Below are 17,642 nucleotides of genomic sequence, written 5' to 3'. Positions count from 1 at the left end.
ATTACCAGCCTGACTGGCAGCACAACATACACTGCTATCTCCAGAACACAATGTCCAGGCAGGCACAGTGCACATCACAACACAACCAAATATCACGGCACAATGAAAGTAATGACTAGATGTTATCATGAAAAAATATGAGTTGCTCCACATGATCAGGCAGCAGGCGCTCGCTTGTAACAGAGAGATTCCCCTCCCCCTTCGACTGAAAAGGCACGCTCGCTTGGAACAGAAGTGGCTGGTATAGGGAGTTACATGGGGCAAAGCTTTGCCAGAGTGGGGTATCTGAAGGTGCCTACAGTCCGCCACCAGTCACGTGGGTCACTGTCTTTCTTCAGAAGTGGTCCCGCATAGTGAACGAGTGGTAGTGCAGCACGTTACGGCCGCATAATATTCAAAATGTACGGTTACATGATCGCCAACAGCGCTGCACGTCGGAGATGCACCAGCAACAAATCATACGTATTGGGGCGCTCGTCGCAGGCAGATATCGTGCCTCCGTGTACTTACGATGTTTATCGCTCCTCTTGGCAACGTTTTTAGCGATACGAACGCAGCAGAAATGTGCAAGACGAGTTATTTTATGCATGATAATCGAATCGCATATTCGAATATTCGAAGTTATCGAATATTCGAATCTTTTCGAATACACGATTTTTGAATCGAATACGAATATTTCGAAGGTAATATTCGACGAATATTCGAAACTTTCGAATATTCGCACACCCCTAACGATCAGCAATTCATGCGGACGTGGCTTTCGGTACCAACTTTCTTAATTCTTCATGGATTTTGATGAAAATTGGCAGACTTATTTGAAATGTTTTTTTAATGCTACTGTAGAAATTTCATGAATATATCTTTACAACTTTTTGATTTACAATATATTTCACCTTCTGCTCTTGTTCCGAGTCTGACTCGCTTAAAAAATGCGATAGGAAACTCGTTCAAAGTGCTATGCATTCTAAGATGTCTGATTGCGGGCATGACATTCTTAAGATTTTTTTCATTTGCAACGAAATTTTTTTTAGTTTTAATTTTTCATGAGGTGACTGTGCAACAGGCATCGAGGCTTTGTGCAACTCGTCAAATAGCTAATTATCAAAAAGCCATACTGAAAAAGCAAGAATGTCACGCCCTGAACTGTGCTTCAAGGAATATAGAACAAAAAACGGAACTGAAATAGACCCAGCGGTCAGTGAGAAATCAGCGGAACAAGCGAAGCAGGAAGCAAGAAAAGGCACTGGGGTCGTAATCTTTTGAGTCCTTCGTAATACTCAGTTTCTTGAGTGCCCTGTCTTTAGTTTGAGGTGCCTTGCTTCTCTACAACACAAGAAGATTGTGATCTTTAAGGTGTTTTACAATGTTGGACCTCCTGCACATGTGGCCTTTCATCGGTTGTGCCTTTGTTTTCTTTCTTTTTTCTTAAAATCCTTTTCTGATATACAAAGAACATGTGGCATGAATTTTAAACGAAGTTATGAAGTGGTGTAATAGACATGACAAAAACAAGATATTGTAATGCAAGTAGGTCATGTACTATGATGATTTGCAGCTTTCTTGTATTCATGCTCTCACTAACATAATTAACAGTCTTGACTGCAATTGATCATTGAATCATTTTTATAGGATACTAAGAGTGGCTCTCATCATGACAACCTATCCCTTCCTCCTGAATAACAGGCAGTTATGGCCAAGGCATTGGTGAAATAGGAATTCCTTAGCAGTTTATTCAAGACGCGAACTGGGCAGATATGAATTCATCTCCCTGTTTCACTCGTCAAGCTAATTTGTAAACCTCGCCTGCAATGCGCTTCATCATTCACCCGGTCGCGGACACGGTTTTCTGCGAGGCTTTTATTTTTTCAGATGATTCAAGAGCGCTTACGGCGATACCAAGCACGGCCCCAAGCACGCCTAAATTGCATCACCAGTGCTTTATTTCACCTTAAGTGCTCGGACGCATAGTCCGGGAAGTCAGCACGCGATGTGCTGGGTGGCGGCATTCGGTGACGATGAGCAATATGCCTAGGTGCGGCGACGAAAAATAGGCGCGCAACGTGTTTGGCCTCGCATTGCGGGACGCCGACGCGCGCCCGCTGCGCGACGAGCTTGGCCGTGGGGTCCGCTGCCGATGCGTAAAATGACCATCCGCTGTACCGAGGAGCCGGCGGGGGAAGCGCTTCGTTCCTTGCGAAGAAGCACACTGCCGCGAGTCCGCTAACGCGTTGCTCTTGCCCGCAAAGTTCGAGGTGCATCTCGCGTGCCGACGCCGTGAGCGGAGTTAGGCCTAGTGACGACTCCGAGCAGTAGACGCGCCGGCCGCGGTGCCTGATGTTTCAAAGTACAGTACGTAATGCGTGGTCGCGAGTACAAAGAGTCGTCCTGCGATCATCCTTGTCATGACGTCCGAAGTGTGCATAAGCAGAACCTCCAACAACGGATCAGACGAGTCAACGCTAGAGAGTCGGTCCGAGACACGCGTTTGCGATGTTCGCTACGAGTGCGGCGCGCCATCGTAATCCCACCGAGCTTCCGCTAGTAGCTCCAAACTAAAATGTAGTTCTTGTTCAAAGTTATCGTCGAGCCGTGAACACAGAGCGATTACGAACACGCAACGAAGTAGCGTGACTTTCGACAGCCGTGAGCTCGAGACGCACGAGCTGCAGACGACGATCTCCCGGAGCGAGCATCGGACCAATGGCGAGGCACGCTGGGGCAACATGGCGGACGCGGCCAATCGGAGGGCTTCAAACGACCTTCGAACATTTGCTTTTTGTGCGCTTGTTTTCGAAGGGAGGAGCCAGCTGCGGCGGGGAATTTGAAGACGGAGAAATGCGCTTTCCGATGAGCCCAAGATATCGGCGCCCGGTGGCATCGTTGCGGAACTATGATTTTTTGAAAATCAGTGTTTTTTTGCGATTTCCCCAATAATTTTCGCCACCTCGGCAGGCGCAACAATTTTTTTATAGCACTTCTACGCGGTTTTCGGTGAAGATATTTTGGAATCGGATATAAATAGGGCTACAGACACTGAAAAAGTGATTTTCAAAAAATCGATCTTTTTGCCATTTTTCGCAATACGAAAGCCGCGTCCCCCCTTAAGCCTCAGTTTTCTTCGAAGAAAAGTTACGGCGAGATGAGAAAGCAGGCAAGTGCTGCTACTAACCATGCTGCAAGGGCAGAAAGCCCTGACCGTGTCGCACGTGTGGTTGACAATGCCCAGGAAGGCGTTGGTGCCAGGGATGGCAGTGATCTGGAAAAGGGTGAAAGCGGAACAGTCAATAAACATATTTTTAATTATTGAATGCGAAGAGGTCCTTTATACCCTATGCCCTTCACTTATGGTGCCCACATTTGCGTCTGCCAATCCCTATTGCCAATTCTGTCGTGTAGTGGCAAGCGAAAAAAAAAAATACTGAAGGGAACAGCCGTAGGTCAATTTATTTTTCTTCTTGATAACCAAGCTTACCCGTTTAACTTCAAACTACAAAGCAATGCTACACAAGACCCCTTTGCTGATGGCACCACGGTCTTTGAGTGGAGATTCGATGTGTCGCATTACATCGGCAATGATGAGGTAGCCGCTCTTCCTTCCTCATTATGTTCTTTCTAAGAAAAGCCGTTCCTGATTTTTGCGAAATTCACAAACTAGGACAAAATTTCGTAGCAGGTTTTAAGAGGTCTTGGATGCTGTTCTAGTGGAACACTTACGGCAAAAACAAATCGTTACACCATCTAAATGGAACATGACTTGCAAACTTGTTGAAAATCCGCAGCCTCACCTGGTACTTGGCACAGTGTTCCCCATGCACAGAGTTGGAGAGGATGCCCTCGAGACTGGTGTTGAGCTGAAAACGAGGCAAGGCACACAGGATAATTTTTAGTTTGCGTCTCCTAATTTAACGCTGCTAGGATTTGCAAAAGTTAAAAGGAGATATTGCAAATCAGTTTTACGGAAGCCTGCAAAGGTGAAGGAAAACTCAAGAAAGAAAAACTTGTTGCTAGTCCGTTTGTAGCACAAAGCAGCAAAGGAGATGCGCAGTAGGCGAAAAGTAAGATGCGATTTAAGATGGATTGCGATAGATGACTTCACAATGATGTCACTTGAACGGTCAACAAGGCGATATGCTAGTTGAAACATGCAAATTGTAAACTGGCTGAAGATGTGGTGTGCTTTGACCTTGGCTTCCTTTTCATTGCAAAATGAAATAAATAAAACGTGCTTGACAAAATGAAAAAAAGGCTCACTTTGTAGAAGCGCTGCACTGTCCAGTCCCCATAGTTGTTGCACTCTTTCTTCTTCACGAAACCTTTGTGATTGGTGATATCGCTGACGACGAGGGGTTCCTGAAAAGCGAGAAAATGCAGTGAATACACTGAGCACGAAACAACTTGCAAGTGAGGATGTAAAATAAAGCCAAGCAGGGGAGCTATTCTCGATGTGTCCATCTAATGGACATGTCCATTTCGGCAGAGCGCATTCGGTTACTCGAGAAAGTGGCGAGCCGTGACGTCATCGCGCTCTTGACCACGCTGATGCACTGAACCCGCACAGCACACTCACAGTGTAAGAAGAAAGGACGTGGACTAAATCTACAGTAACAGAACACTTAAACGAGCTTGACAAGCCTGTCCTTGCATATGAGTGTGTCCCAGATGCTTGAGAACGATGCAAAGAATACGCCTTCACAGGTGCGTTAGACAGGCGGCCGCATTAAACCTAATTCGAGGGCTAGTGCGATCACAGTATCAGACGTTATGTATGGTGTCCGAGATTTGCGCAGACAAAAGCGGATTTCTGGGGGCTGCGTTGCTGCACTGAAGTGCATTCCGTCGCTCTCATTTGTGTTGAAAGTTGTGAAAGCTCCGTGACGTCAAAATGACATTGCGGAAGAAGAACCGGAAACAAGGGGTGCGCAGCTCCCCGAACTCTAGCCAATCAGCGGTGGCCGAAATGGACAGTCCATTAGATGGAGACGTTGAGAATGGCTTGGGCAAAAACGCGGCAACTCACCTTGCGTGTTATGTGCTGCTGCTCCAAGCCCGTAGCTCTCAGGGTGGGCTCCATGAGGCTCGGGTGGGCAATCAGGTAGCCACGATCATCGAGGATGAAGCAGCTACAAACACATGGCACAGATGCATTTCACGATTTCACAGTTGAGAGGTGACAAAGGAAAGACCAAAATTCAGACACTGAGAAAAAACATGGTGAGAAATGCTTCTTATGGCACACAACAACAGCAACACAAGGTCGTGCATTGCAACATACTGTTAGGATCAAAAGTTTGCTTGGGCATGTGCGATAGCATTCTGAGCGGCAGTCTGAAAGTGTATGTGTGAAAAATACAGGGCTTCACTCTTTTACATGTCACACGCAGAGTTTGCAGCAATAGATTTCTTCAGAACATGTACCTTGTAATCAAACATGAAAGCTCTAATAATAACATGTGGGATTTACGATGCCAAAATGACAGTATGATTATGAGGCATGCCATAGTGGAGGGTTCCGGAAATTTCGACCATCTGGTGTTTTTCAACATGCAATGACATCGCACATACACAAGCCTCTAGCATTTTGCCTCCACTGAAATGCGACTGCCGAGGCTGGGATCGAAACCACGACTTTTGAAACCACGGTGGACAACATGATAGCTATATTAACATCAAGAGGGCAGCTACGTTTCACTAGCACTTGCAATCAACAGGATACTTTTCAATAAGACAGCATGTTGGCGTATATTGTCCGTCAACAACCAAGCGACCTAGCTAAGCTGACTGTGTATGAGGCATCAGAGCAAAATGCAGGCTGTTAGACAATGCTATAACAAAGGGGTGGGTGTTTCTTGTGCTTCGCTGTCATACTTTAAACTTGTATGTGAGGGGAAATGAGAAGTTAACACTTACGCTATTTTGTCCATTTCACAGACGTCCATGTTGACCGTCAGCAACTTGTAGAAGTAGCCGAGCGTCAAGTCCATTCCGATGACGGCAACAACAGCGTCCGAAGGGCTGTGCAGAGCATCCGGTCTGCGAGGCAAAGTTTGGTTACAGTGAGCTCAGCTGTGTCATCCACGCATGCAGCCATTACCAGACTTAACCAAAACAACAGAGACCTATCTCTAGTGGATTAAAACTCACAAGTGCAAACTGTAATAAGCGAGTATAGACTGCCATGGAAGGACTGTATGTTAAACATACAAGGAACCTCAACTCGCAATTGACAGCACCCTCCGTAGATGATCCAAAAAAAAAAAAAAAAAAAAGAAAAAGGGTGCGAAAGAGCATTCTGGCTAAGTATGACAGAAGCTGTACACTACACATACACGTTACAGAGCTTGCACAATATGCATTTGTACATAATTAGCACCATCATAGGAAGACTTCAGTAACATCCTTTGAGAGCTTGTAGATACCATGCTGCGTTGCAGATGTAAACACATAACACGCTAAGCTTTCATGCTTATGAAGGTTGACTGCTGAACACGAGCATACCGTATTTACTAGAGCTGTGCGAATAGTAAAATTCTGGGTGCGAAGCGAATTCGAATAATAAAGATTGAGTGCAAATCGAATCGAATAATTTCGAATAATTTTAGAATATTTCTCAAACATTTTTCGAATAATTCGAAGTGAAATTACAGAAAAAGTTGCAGACAATCCCTAAGTATGTTCTTGTGAGATAGCAACATGAAAGTGTTTCTTTTCGCTAGGTTGATGAAGCGCTGGCGGGGTGGTGTTTCATAGTTTTCTTATCAACAATGAGGCGATGTAGAGGCCGAATTGTATTTATGTACAGGATTTTGCGCAACCAAAGTGTTGCCGACAACACTTTACATGTGATAGGCAAAGATGCCATTTCCTCAGCCTCTCCTCCTCTTTCAACTTCTGTGGAAGCCCAACTGATGTGGCGGACAAGGGTGTGCTCCCTTCAAGTCCGGAGTTCCAAATCTGCCTCGTAGACGTCAATATATAAGAACATCTGAAATTTTGGATGCTAAAAAGCTTCGGCGTCCGATTTTTTGGACATCCTGCCCAAATTTCAGGTCCAAAACAGCATTAATTGAGCCCCCAACTCTGCCACATCTTTCATCTCCATATTGGAACCAGCGTTTTCTTGAGTTAATACATTTGCGACCGTGGCGGAGCTTGAAAGACAGCTTTGCCGCAATACGGGGGTGTGATGAGGTGAAGCATATTGAAAATCTAGGAACTACTTTCAAACGGATTTTGACTGTCTCTTGGCTAAGTTCGACCGTAACGGACCTTGAAAGGCAGGTTTGCCGCAATACGGGGGTGTGAGGAGGTGAAGCACATTGAAAATCTAGGGACCACTTCCAATCAGACGTTGACTGTCTCTTGGCTAAGTTCGACCGTAACGGAGCTTGAAAGGCAGCTTTGCCGCAATACGAGAGTGTAATGAGGTGAAGCATATTGAAAATCTGAAGGGGTCACTTTCAATCGGACGTTGACTGCATTTATCTTTGGGAAGTTTGAATAGTTTGAATAGTAAAATTTCAGTGCGAATCGAATCGAATAGCAAACACTATTCGAAAAATATTCGAAATTTCGAATATTCGCACACCCCTAGTATTTACCTGAATCTCGGCCGGCCCCGATTCTAAGCCAACACCCGAAATTTGCAAGGCCAGAAAAGAAAAAAAAACCTATTCATTGTACTCGAATCTAAGTTGACCCCCCCACTTTCGCACGTAATTTTTTCGAAAAAAAACCATCGGCTTAGATTCGAGTAAATACGGTATATACGCACACTGGAATGTTCATGCAACTGAACAGCAAGCCCACAAATATGGCAACACGACACTCACTTTGCCTGGTAGATGGTGTGACTCAAGGTGACAATGTATCCTGCACCTCCCATGTCCAGGTAAGGGGCTGTGAGGACAACCTTGCCGGGGTGCTCTAGTGCACGAGTGTACCAGTCCCGTTCGGTTGGGTCGTAGCTGCGCTCCAACACTGTGCCAGGGTAGGCCACCATCGCACCGCACGAGGTCGCTGCATACCTGCGAGGAAGACCAGACCAAAACAATCACAAACACAAAGTTTTGCAAATAAAGCAGAAGAAAACAAGACCGTTTGTCGAAACGTTGGTTCCAGCGTCTCCCTGTATTTAGGAATTTTTCACCTCGTGAAGTTTTACGGGTTATATCTACTAGTGGAGCAACAGTCACGCATCACATTATTGCCGCTACCTATAGTGTATGCTTTTTATACTTCATTATACAAATCAGAGATGTCTCATTTCTCTTGGTAATGCAAGAAATAATGTAAATGCAAGAACATAAATGCAAGAAGCCTTGAAACTCCACATGATTCGCTGTAGTTGCAACATTATGCAACTGTACTGGCAACATACAGTTGACCATGAAAGATTTTGTAGAACTAATAATAAAAAAAGATACATTTCGTTATTTCACCTTCACCTCCGCATCTCGAGCTAAGCAATACTGTGTTATAGCCATGTGGGAAAGCACAACGCCCAACTTCTGGGGAAGACAAGATTTTGCAAGCAAAACTTGTGTTATTGTAAACAGGCAAAGTAGATGTTCGCATATATGTTCGTCGTTTAACGGTTGTAAGCAAGATGGCGTAGTGGTTATTTATGCACTCCAAAAAGTGTTGTAAGACTGCTCTTGAGCTCAAGAAAGATCAAAAAGCCCGGCACTCAGAGATGCAAAAAATTGCTTTCCTTCAGAAAAATGTCTGCTGCACATGCCCTAGTGCAGCTTTCAGAGCAAGTGTTACTCGTTCTGAACCTGCAAAACTTCGTTATGTCGCGCACAAGTTCAACTGCAAATTCGTTAAGTTGCTGCACAAGCTCTAACGCAGCTCTCAGAACGAGTGTTACACTCATTCTGAAACTGCAAAATTCGTTAAGTTGCCCACAAGTTCAAGCAGCTGCAAAACTCACCTTCGCACCACGTGCTTTGTGAACTCGCTGCTCTCGAAGGTTCTTTTCCACTCGGAAGTGATGCGGGCTATTGCCAACACTTCGTCTCGCACATCCGGCTGCACCAACAGAAAGTGAGCAAAGTGTCATGTGACGGTTCTTAGGCAGCTCATAGCAAGCAGGAGGAATACAGAAGCACTCTGGGCCAGCAATCAGACATATCATTCCAGCATGACGCCCGCAGCGTTGCTGAGGCTATTCGGCATAAGGACGGAATTGCTCATCATGTGCATGGCCTTCGAATTCTGTGACGACACAGAAGACAAAATATGTTGATGGGAAATGACAAGTTGTTGGCTTCTTATAATGCCCTGTTTAATAACTTCGACTCATACAGCACTTGCATACAGCACAGCACTTCTGAAGCAAAGTTGCAGTGAATGTTATAGTTGTTAACCTACTTTTGTTTACCGCCATATAATGTTAGTATTACATTAGTGCAAAATGAGATTACGTACCACAGAACAGTAGTTTGAAGTAGCTCAAAGAGCTAAACGTGAGTAATTCATTCCTTAAAACTGACACAAAACATAATGCCTCTACCGTAGCCTTAGTCAGGGTTCAAATGCCAAGAAAGAATGCCCAGCATACATAATATTGTCACCTAAACACCACAAATAACTATGAATAAATTCCCTCGTATCAATGAACGAGAGCACCAATCAGTCATAAGTACAGTGACAAGTGATGCCTTGCCTTGAGTCCTGGGTTTGCAATCAGCATGGTGGTGTCTATGAGGTAGGCCATGTAACCCTGCACTCGGGACTTGGTCTCTTCCTGGGACAGGTACTCAAAGGGTGAGAGGAAGCAGGCCGCAGAGAGGAACAACGTACTGCCGGCTGCACACGAATGGAGCACGAGTCAAATCAGTGCAAAGCATACACAGAACGTAACCTCGTAACAATGTAATGTGTAGCAATGCAGTCGAGCGTCACTGATCGAATACACTTTTACAGAAATCCATGAGGTAGAGGTTGCTTTATGTAAGGAGACATTTCCATCTGTACAACTGAAAAACAATGGTGCTCAATGGAAACAAATGTGGATTTGGTGGCACGAAAATTTGGCAGATAAAGAGAGACTTGTTGATGGGCTGCAGACTTAGTTCCCTGGCACATATTAATGTGAGTAGTTGAGGACACCGTTGAAAAAAAGAAGAAAAAAGGACTAGACCAGACAATGTGAGTGCAGCCCTCTTGTGCTTGTAGACCAATCTGCACAAATCCCTATGCTTGTACTGTCTGGTGTGCCTACATTTGTTTATAGTGCATGGTCTCCAAATGCTCTCTTAAACCCTGCGAGTTGAACCCAAGTACACATTTTTCTGCTGTAGCCACGAAGGAGGCCCCCAGCAGCCCTCTATGCGCCTTCTGTGCTATGGAGACAGCCTGCTCGTCTCACCTCTGCTTGAGCCGCATTCCTCGATAGCGCTTGCATGCCTCCACTTGTACATAGAACATATCATGTGCGGGGCGATGTTATCGATTTGGACTTCATACGGAACATGACGGCAAAAATGTGTCTGTAGTGTCCATGTCATTGCTACCGCAATAAAAAATGAGGCACTCACCAAGTGTAGAGAGCTGCTTCATGTGTCGGCACAGTTGAGGAGGAGACACGAGGTCGAGCCTGTGGTAGTAAAATTCGCCCAGTGCATCGCCTGCTGTCGTGCCCCTCAGCACCGGCTGCTGTCGGCTTGGCTTCAAGCTCACGATGGCAACAACGTAGGGTGTACCAGCCACCTGCATAACAGGTGAGAGAAGGCGAGGCATGTTCAAAGGAAAGCCATGCCTGTAGAACCGCACAATGACGTCACGAGAGAATTCAGGGGTGCGATCATTACGAGAGTGTGATCAATGTGCAATGCATATGGTAATGGTTATGGAATTGCATTTCTATGTTAGAATTACTCGGTTTCAGCTATGCGGAAAAGTTCATTTTTAAAAGATCTGCACCACAGACATAGGTAGTGCCGGACACAAAAGGCTCACCCTAGTCCAACGGTAGACAACTTCCGACAGCTGTTCTTCAGCCGGCTCGGCTTCGACCAGGTTTGATGCACGGTCAGGTGACTCCACTACAGATGCAAGCGTGAGCTTGTTCTCGCCAGTGGAAGCACTGGGGAATGAAAAAAAAGAAAGAAAAAGAGGGTGTGGAAGAAGAAGAAGAAAAGCACTGATTCATTACATCACATGCTACAGTGTAGTGGGTCTCATGATAGCTTCTAAATAGGGGTGTGCGAATATTCGAAATTTCGAATATTTTTCGAATAGTGTTTGCTATTCGATTCGATTCGCACTGGAATTTTACTATTCGAACTATTCGAACTTCCCAAAAACAAATACAGTCAATGTCCAATTGAAAGTGACCCCTTCAGATTTTCAATATGCTTCACCTCATTACAATCTCGTATTGCGGCAAAGCTGCCTTTCAAGCTCCTTTACGGTCGAACTTAGCCAAGAGAGTCAACGTCCGATTGAAAATGGTCCCTAGATTTTCAATATGCTTCACCTGATTACACTCTCGTATTGCGGCAAAGCTGCCTTTCAAGCTCTGTTGTGGTCGAACTTCGCCAAGAGTCGTCAGATTAAAAATGACCCCTTTAAATTTTCAATATACTTCACCTCATTACACTCTCGTATTGCGGCAAAGCTGCCTTTCATGCTCCGTTACGGTTGAACTTGGCCAAGAAACAGTCAAGGTCCGATTGTAAGTGGTCCCTAGATTTTGATATGCTTCACCCCATCACACCCCGGTATTGCGGCAAAGCTGCCTTTCAAGCTCCGTTACGGTTGAACTTGGCCAAGAAACAGTCAAGGTCCGATTGTAAGTGGTCCCTAGATTTTGATATGCTTCACCTCATCACACCCCTGTATTGCGGCAAAGCTGCCTTTCAAGCTCCGCTACGGTCGCCAATGTGTTAACGCAAGAAAACGCCGATTCCAACATGGAGATGAAAGATGTGGCAGAGGTGGGGGCTCAATTAATGATGTTTTGGACCTGAAATTTTGGCAGGAAGCCCGAAAAATCGGAAGCCGAAGCTTTTTAGCATCCAAAATTTCAGACGTTCTTATATGTCGACATCTACGAGGTAGATTTGGAACTCCGGTCTTGAAGGGAGCACACCCTTGTCCACCACATCAGTTGGGCTCCACAGAAGTTGAGAGAGGAGGAGAGGCTGAGGAAATGGCATCTTTGCCTATCATGTGTGAAGTGTTGTCGGCAACACTTTGGTTGCACCAAATCACGTACATAAATACAATTCATTCTTGATAAGACAATTATGAAACACCACCCCGCCAGCGCTTCATCAACCTAGCGAAAAGAAACACTTTCATGTTGCTATTTCATAAGAATATGCTTAGGAATCCTCTCTAACTTTTTTTTCTGCAATTACGCTTCGATGTATTCAAAAAATATTCTAGAAATATTCGAGAAATATTCGAAAAATATTTGATTCGATTCGCACTCACACTCCAATATTTGAATTCGCTTCGCACCCAAAATTTTGCTATTCGCACAGCTCTACTTCTAAAGGAACACGATTTCTCTTCTCAGGCTTTTGGATGCAAAGGAACGCAAACACCCTACATCCATGAATATTTCTTTTTAATTAGAAGAACTTGCAGCAAGGCATGCATACCAAAGGTTAGCAAAACAGCATGAAATACATGAACGCAGCTTGGTTTGACGCAGCTATGCAGCAATGCAGCAATGAATTTGTTGTCTCTTCTTTAAACAGTAAGGTCATTCGGGAAATTGAGATTTAATTTTGCCTCCTTGAAAATCCTCTACTTTGAAGACTGGTCTAAATCAAAGTACAGTAGAACCCCGCTGTTACGTTCCTCACTGCTGCGTTTTCCCGGCTGTTACGTCGTTTTCCGCCGGTCCCGGCATAGCTCCCATAGGATACAATGTATTGGGAACCCCGCTGTTACGTTGTAACTGTCGGACCGTTCCCGTATGATACGTCGCGAAGTGCGCCCGGAGCCGACCGAGTGACTACCAAAGAGAGCGGCCATGGTGCATTTTCACGCAGCTTGGCCTCGTTTGACCGTAATATTAGCCGCATGAGAGGCGCAAGCAACAGAATCTTTCAATTGATGCAAACAAAAGCATGGCCTTCGAGATTCAAATTGCAAACATGGCGTCTATGACGTAACTGCTCGTGAAAGCAAGGCCTTCGAGATTGGCATTTACTATTGACAAAAGCATAGCCTCTGAGATTTGCATTGCACAACATGGCGTGTATGACGTAATTGCTTGCGAAAGCAAGGCCTTCGAGATTGGCATTCACTTCTGCCATCGCGTTGGCGTAGACTCATCATCACCGTTATTTGTCGGAGAACGGGAGGAATTCGAGCTGGTTGGAGCTCGCATGGTCGTGCGTGCGGTTCGCGGTCGGACTCGCCGCGCCGGTCGTGATTGCGTGTGCTTAGTTCTTTCATGCCTACAGCTGTTGGTGTTAAAAAAATCACATACGTTGATTACATTTCTGTGGATGAGGCCGTCCTAAGCTCCGCGTTTCTATCCATGACTAGATCGCGGCTGAGCGCGCCAATTTTCGTGCTGCTCGTAAGAATTGAAATAAAATTCTGTACCACTAAATATTTTGCCGTTTTTCCTGTTTTTCGGCTCTTACGTTTCCCGTCTCTTACGTTTATTTCCTACGGTCCCTTCAAAAACGTATCAGCGGGGTTCTACTGTATCAGGTTTGGCTAAACACATGCTCGTACGCACTTCAATCTACAGAACGCTTCACGGGCCTTTACGTGTGATGTTGGAAAGTGGTGAACTGCGCCTCTGCAATTCTTTAGCCCAACCTCTTTGAGAAACACTTCTTGTGCTTTGGCTACGTGTTATTTTGCACAAAAAGAACGACAAATTCGTTTTTGTGGGAGTGCATGTGTGTCATATTTCCTTCATCCCAGCGAAAATTGTTGCCTGCTGCAGTGGGCTTATTCCTTCCATGTGCTTTTAATTGTGTTTGAGGCTCCATCAATTTGAGAGGCTAAAATGTCTGCAGCAACGCAAGGTTTCAAACCCCACAAGGGACTAGCTACTCACTTTAGAAGGTCCTGTCGGACGGCGTGAAACCCGGGCCTGTTTTCCAAGTGTAGGATGTCCGTGTGCATTGGCTGCTCACACACTGATGATGGCTTGGACAATGCTGGGTGCACGATGGCCACACCTGAGGCAGCAGGAGAAGCAGAGGTGATGCAATGACAAACCCGCGACCACATTAACATATGTGCACTAGGAAACAGTCGGCATGTACACTTTTGGCCAACTAATGCATGAAGCAGACACATACCATACTCAGAATGACAGAAAACTGAGCAAAGTGGCCCGGACCCATGGTTTAGAACTGCGGGGCATAGCAAACAGGCATACCACAAAAACAAAGATGCTTGCGATGGCTTCTCTCTTTTTTTTTTTTTTTTTTTTTTTTTTACTCTTAGGCCTCTGTTTTCTGTGCCTGCTTTCCCAGACCACGAACCTCCACCCCACTACCGTGCATACACCTGACTAACAATTTAGCTTTGCTATGCACAGCAAGCTTTTTATGACTGGCCCCAACAGGTATGTATGTATGTATAGGTTAAACTGCGAGAACAGTGTAACAAAAAAAAAATTGAGAAGATCGAAATCACTGAACTACCCACTATCAATTTATTTCTTCATTATTCTTGATGCCCTATGCAAAATAAATGCTTCTGCCAAATATATGCAACTACACTCTGTACAAATCTAATCAACAGTAGGCAACATGAAATCAGGCACGTTGAAAGTACAGGAAAGTCTGCACTGACCTGATTTTTCAACAAGGAAGCTATAGGCATCCTGAGATTTAGAGAAGTAGACGATGTCTTCAGCCATGTCAGACACTGAGATGTCGACGCCGGCAACGCCCAAGAGAACACCGTGGTGGACCACAGCCTTGCTGATGCTTATCACCAGGTCTGTAAAGTAACACACAACAAGCAGTCAGTAAAAGAGGAGGGGGCGTGGGGGCAATTAAACAACAGTATTCTCTTGCATTAATTGGCCGCGAAAAAGACACGATAAAACAGCACTGCGGCCGCAGATGAATTTGTACTGAGCTACTGGTTGAGTAAGTGTTACCACATCTGGAGACGCTTCAGAAAACGGAATCACTCAAGAACTGAACCAACTGTTCATAGTGCCGATGATTTTTTTTTTTATTATGCTAGCACGAACGAACAGCGTGATTACAAAATAAGCAATTGGCAAAGGGTGTCAAAGACACTTTGTTTAAGAACAATATCCCATAATAGATTACAGCAGTCGCAAAATCTTGTAGCATGGGCTTGTGTGGAAGCTAATGACTAATCTAAGCTGTAATTTATGCGACCCCATAACGCCTGCACACGCAAACACACATACACACACACACAATGTTAGGGTGCACAACGTTACAACCTCTCATGTTCATCACACCCGCGCAAAAATATCCTGATAAAGAAAACCAGCTTTGTACAGTTCGTACGTACGGTAAATGACGAGCCAAACAATTTGATTCTCCAGTGGAATTTCTATGTAAATCTTGACCTTGTAATTTGCTAACCTCTATACTGTCTCGTGTGCCACGTTTACGTTACGAGGAACTTTACATTAACTTTTAAACTAAGAGCGGCTCGCTACCGTCACAAGTTTCCAAGCCTCGCAATACAGATGAAAAACGCAGGCACCTGGGCTTACCTTTGCTGACGTTATCAAACCAGGGCAGAGAGAAGTGAACCGATGTAGGGTGTCGGTGAAAGCTCAGGGCAGAGTAGAACTGGCCCATTGTGAAGCTGAGGTTCTCAGTTGAGTTGATGGTCACCATGGCCCCCTACAAGCAGCAATGCACGGAAATATGATTGACGGCCTTACTAAACTGCACTTTAATCCAAAGCAACTAATATTTTCAATACAATGCAATACATGAATGACCACTAAGAAAGTGTGTTACCCTAGTCAAAAATTAAGAATCAAGGAATTGGAGAACATAGAGAAGCACTTTCATCCTTCCAAAAATTAAGGTACAGTAGCCTATTAAATGAATTGCTATTTAAATGGAACAACTTCCTCTAATATGATTGGTCTCATCGCTTGTGTTTGCGTCTTTTTTGTGTACGTGTTCGTTGCCTTTGTGCGCTGCCTATTCGAGAATCATGGCTCACCAACTAGTCCATCAGTACATTTTGAGAAGAGAGAGTTGCTTGGTACATACAAGGCTTAAAAATGTATGCTCACAAGGTGCGAGTTTAAGGATATTTCTGGTAAGCGCATGATGACTCTGAAAAGTATAGATACACTAAGAAAAAATTAAGGTACAGTAGCCTCCCACGTGAAAATGGGATGTGAATTCCCAGCTGGAAAACGGGTTTCCAGCCTGGTTTTCAGCTGGAAATGGCTCTTCAGGCTGGAAAGTTTCCATTCCCAGCTGGAAATTGTATTTCCAGCAGGGAATGAAACCCATTCCAGGCTGTAAATGGTATTTCCAGCATGGATATGGAAATAATTCCCGACTGGAAAGCCATTTCCAGCTTGACGTTTCCAGTTCCAGTTGGGAAGTTATATTTCCAGCTCGAAATTTTTCCAGCTTCAGTTGGGAAATAATTTGCTCAGAATGAAATTTTCCTGTTTGCGCGAGTTGACTATAGGAATTCCAGCTACCCAAAGATTGATCTGCATACAATTAAGTGATAGCAGATTAAGTGTATAATGCAGACCATGCATTTAGACATGACTTAGAACAGTGGTTCTCAAATGGGGGTCCGCGAGGTCATTCTTCGGGGTCTGCAAAACCCAAATAAGCTTGCAAAAAAAAGAGAGTTTTTTGAAGGCCCACTATGTCCCGTGACAGCGGCCCCTTCTGGTTTTTTGGTATGCTTCACTGCATTACATTTGTGCATTGCGACGGAGCTGACATGTTTCTCCTTCATGAGGTGGCTGTAAAGTTTCTGTTGCAGTTTTCTACGACATATGCGAGCATGCTTTTTCCAGGCTTGCATATTTGAAAAACAAACATTGCGATAAACAGGTTGAATGTGGCTGCAGACTAGAGAACTTATTGACAAGTTGTTCAGATCGAATTGACGCGGCACTTTTGCCTGACCATTCTTTGCCACGTAGAAATAAAAGGCACCTATTTCACACGCTGCATATTGCGTATAACCCACCCACCCCCTCTTCCTTTGACTGCAAGGGGTCTCCCTGAAACATCCATGTCTGAGAACCACATTGAATATTCATCACATGGCAATTGGATACATTTTACAACCGTGATCTTCCGCGCCCCGTACGGCTGGGTTGCAAAAAATTGAAAAATATGTATGGCTGGGGTAACACGCACTTTTATTTGACCTTTTCAGTAGTCGTGCGCCCGGTCGACACGGCATTACAAATGTTACAACTGTATAAGTCCAACCAGGTGCTTGCTCAGTTCCTCATTGAGCCGTTGCGCCAATAGCTAGTGTTTAAACAATAGTAGTTACTTCCTTATGAAAGGGGCATTATTTTCAGCATTCGCCATTGACTGCCACGATCGAATAGCAGTGAACTTTGCTAACTTGCTCTACAGTGCACACATAGTGCACATGTGTACTTGCTCCCTCCGACGGCGCGGCCATGAAAAACGCCGCACTGCCGCGATGTTTGTTGG

General features: G+C 44.8%; 1 protein-coding gene across 1 annotated transcript in view; it reads right to left on the bottom strand.

Annotated features, from left to right (window-relative positions):
* LOC119404902 (VWFA and cache domain-containing protein 1) overlaps positions 1–17,642 on the bottom strand; it is a 70,158-nt gene that overhangs the window by 10,306 nt on the left and 42,210 nt on the right. The window contains exons 11-23 of the mRNA XM_037671592.2: positions 15,695–15,827; positions 14,785–14,934; positions 14,039–14,162; positions 10,963–11,089; positions 10,542–10,713; positions 9,668–9,810; positions 8,933–9,030; positions 7,830–8,024; positions 5,908–6,030; positions 5,018–5,120; positions 4,252–4,350; positions 3,786–3,851; positions 3,170–3,256 (exon numbers count right to left, since the gene is read on the bottom strand). Coding sequence (XP_037527520.1) covers positions 3,170–3,256; positions 3,786–3,851; positions 4,252–4,350; positions 5,018–5,120; positions 5,908–6,030; positions 7,830–8,024; positions 8,933–9,030; positions 9,668–9,810; positions 10,542–10,713; positions 10,963–11,089; positions 14,039–14,162; positions 14,785–14,934; positions 15,695–15,827 — 1,620 coding nt within the window. The remainder of the gene's footprint in view (positions 1–3,169; positions 3,257–3,785; positions 3,852–4,251; positions 4,351–5,017; positions 5,121–5,907; positions 6,031–7,829; positions 8,025–8,932; positions 9,031–9,667; positions 9,811–10,541; positions 10,714–10,962; positions 11,090–14,038; positions 14,163–14,784; positions 14,935–15,694; positions 15,828–17,642) is intronic.

The sequence above is a fragment of the Rhipicephalus sanguineus genome, chromosome 9 (genome assembly GCF_013339695.2).
Source record: "Rhipicephalus sanguineus isolate Rsan-2018 chromosome 9, BIME_Rsan_1.4, whole genome shotgun sequence".
Taxonomy (NCBI): Eukaryota; Metazoa; Arthropoda; class Arachnida; order Ixodida; family Ixodidae; genus Rhipicephalus; species Rhipicephalus sanguineus.
The sequence above is the reverse complement of the archived record's forward strand: the minus strand, read 5'-3'. Positions and strand labels throughout refer to the sequence as shown.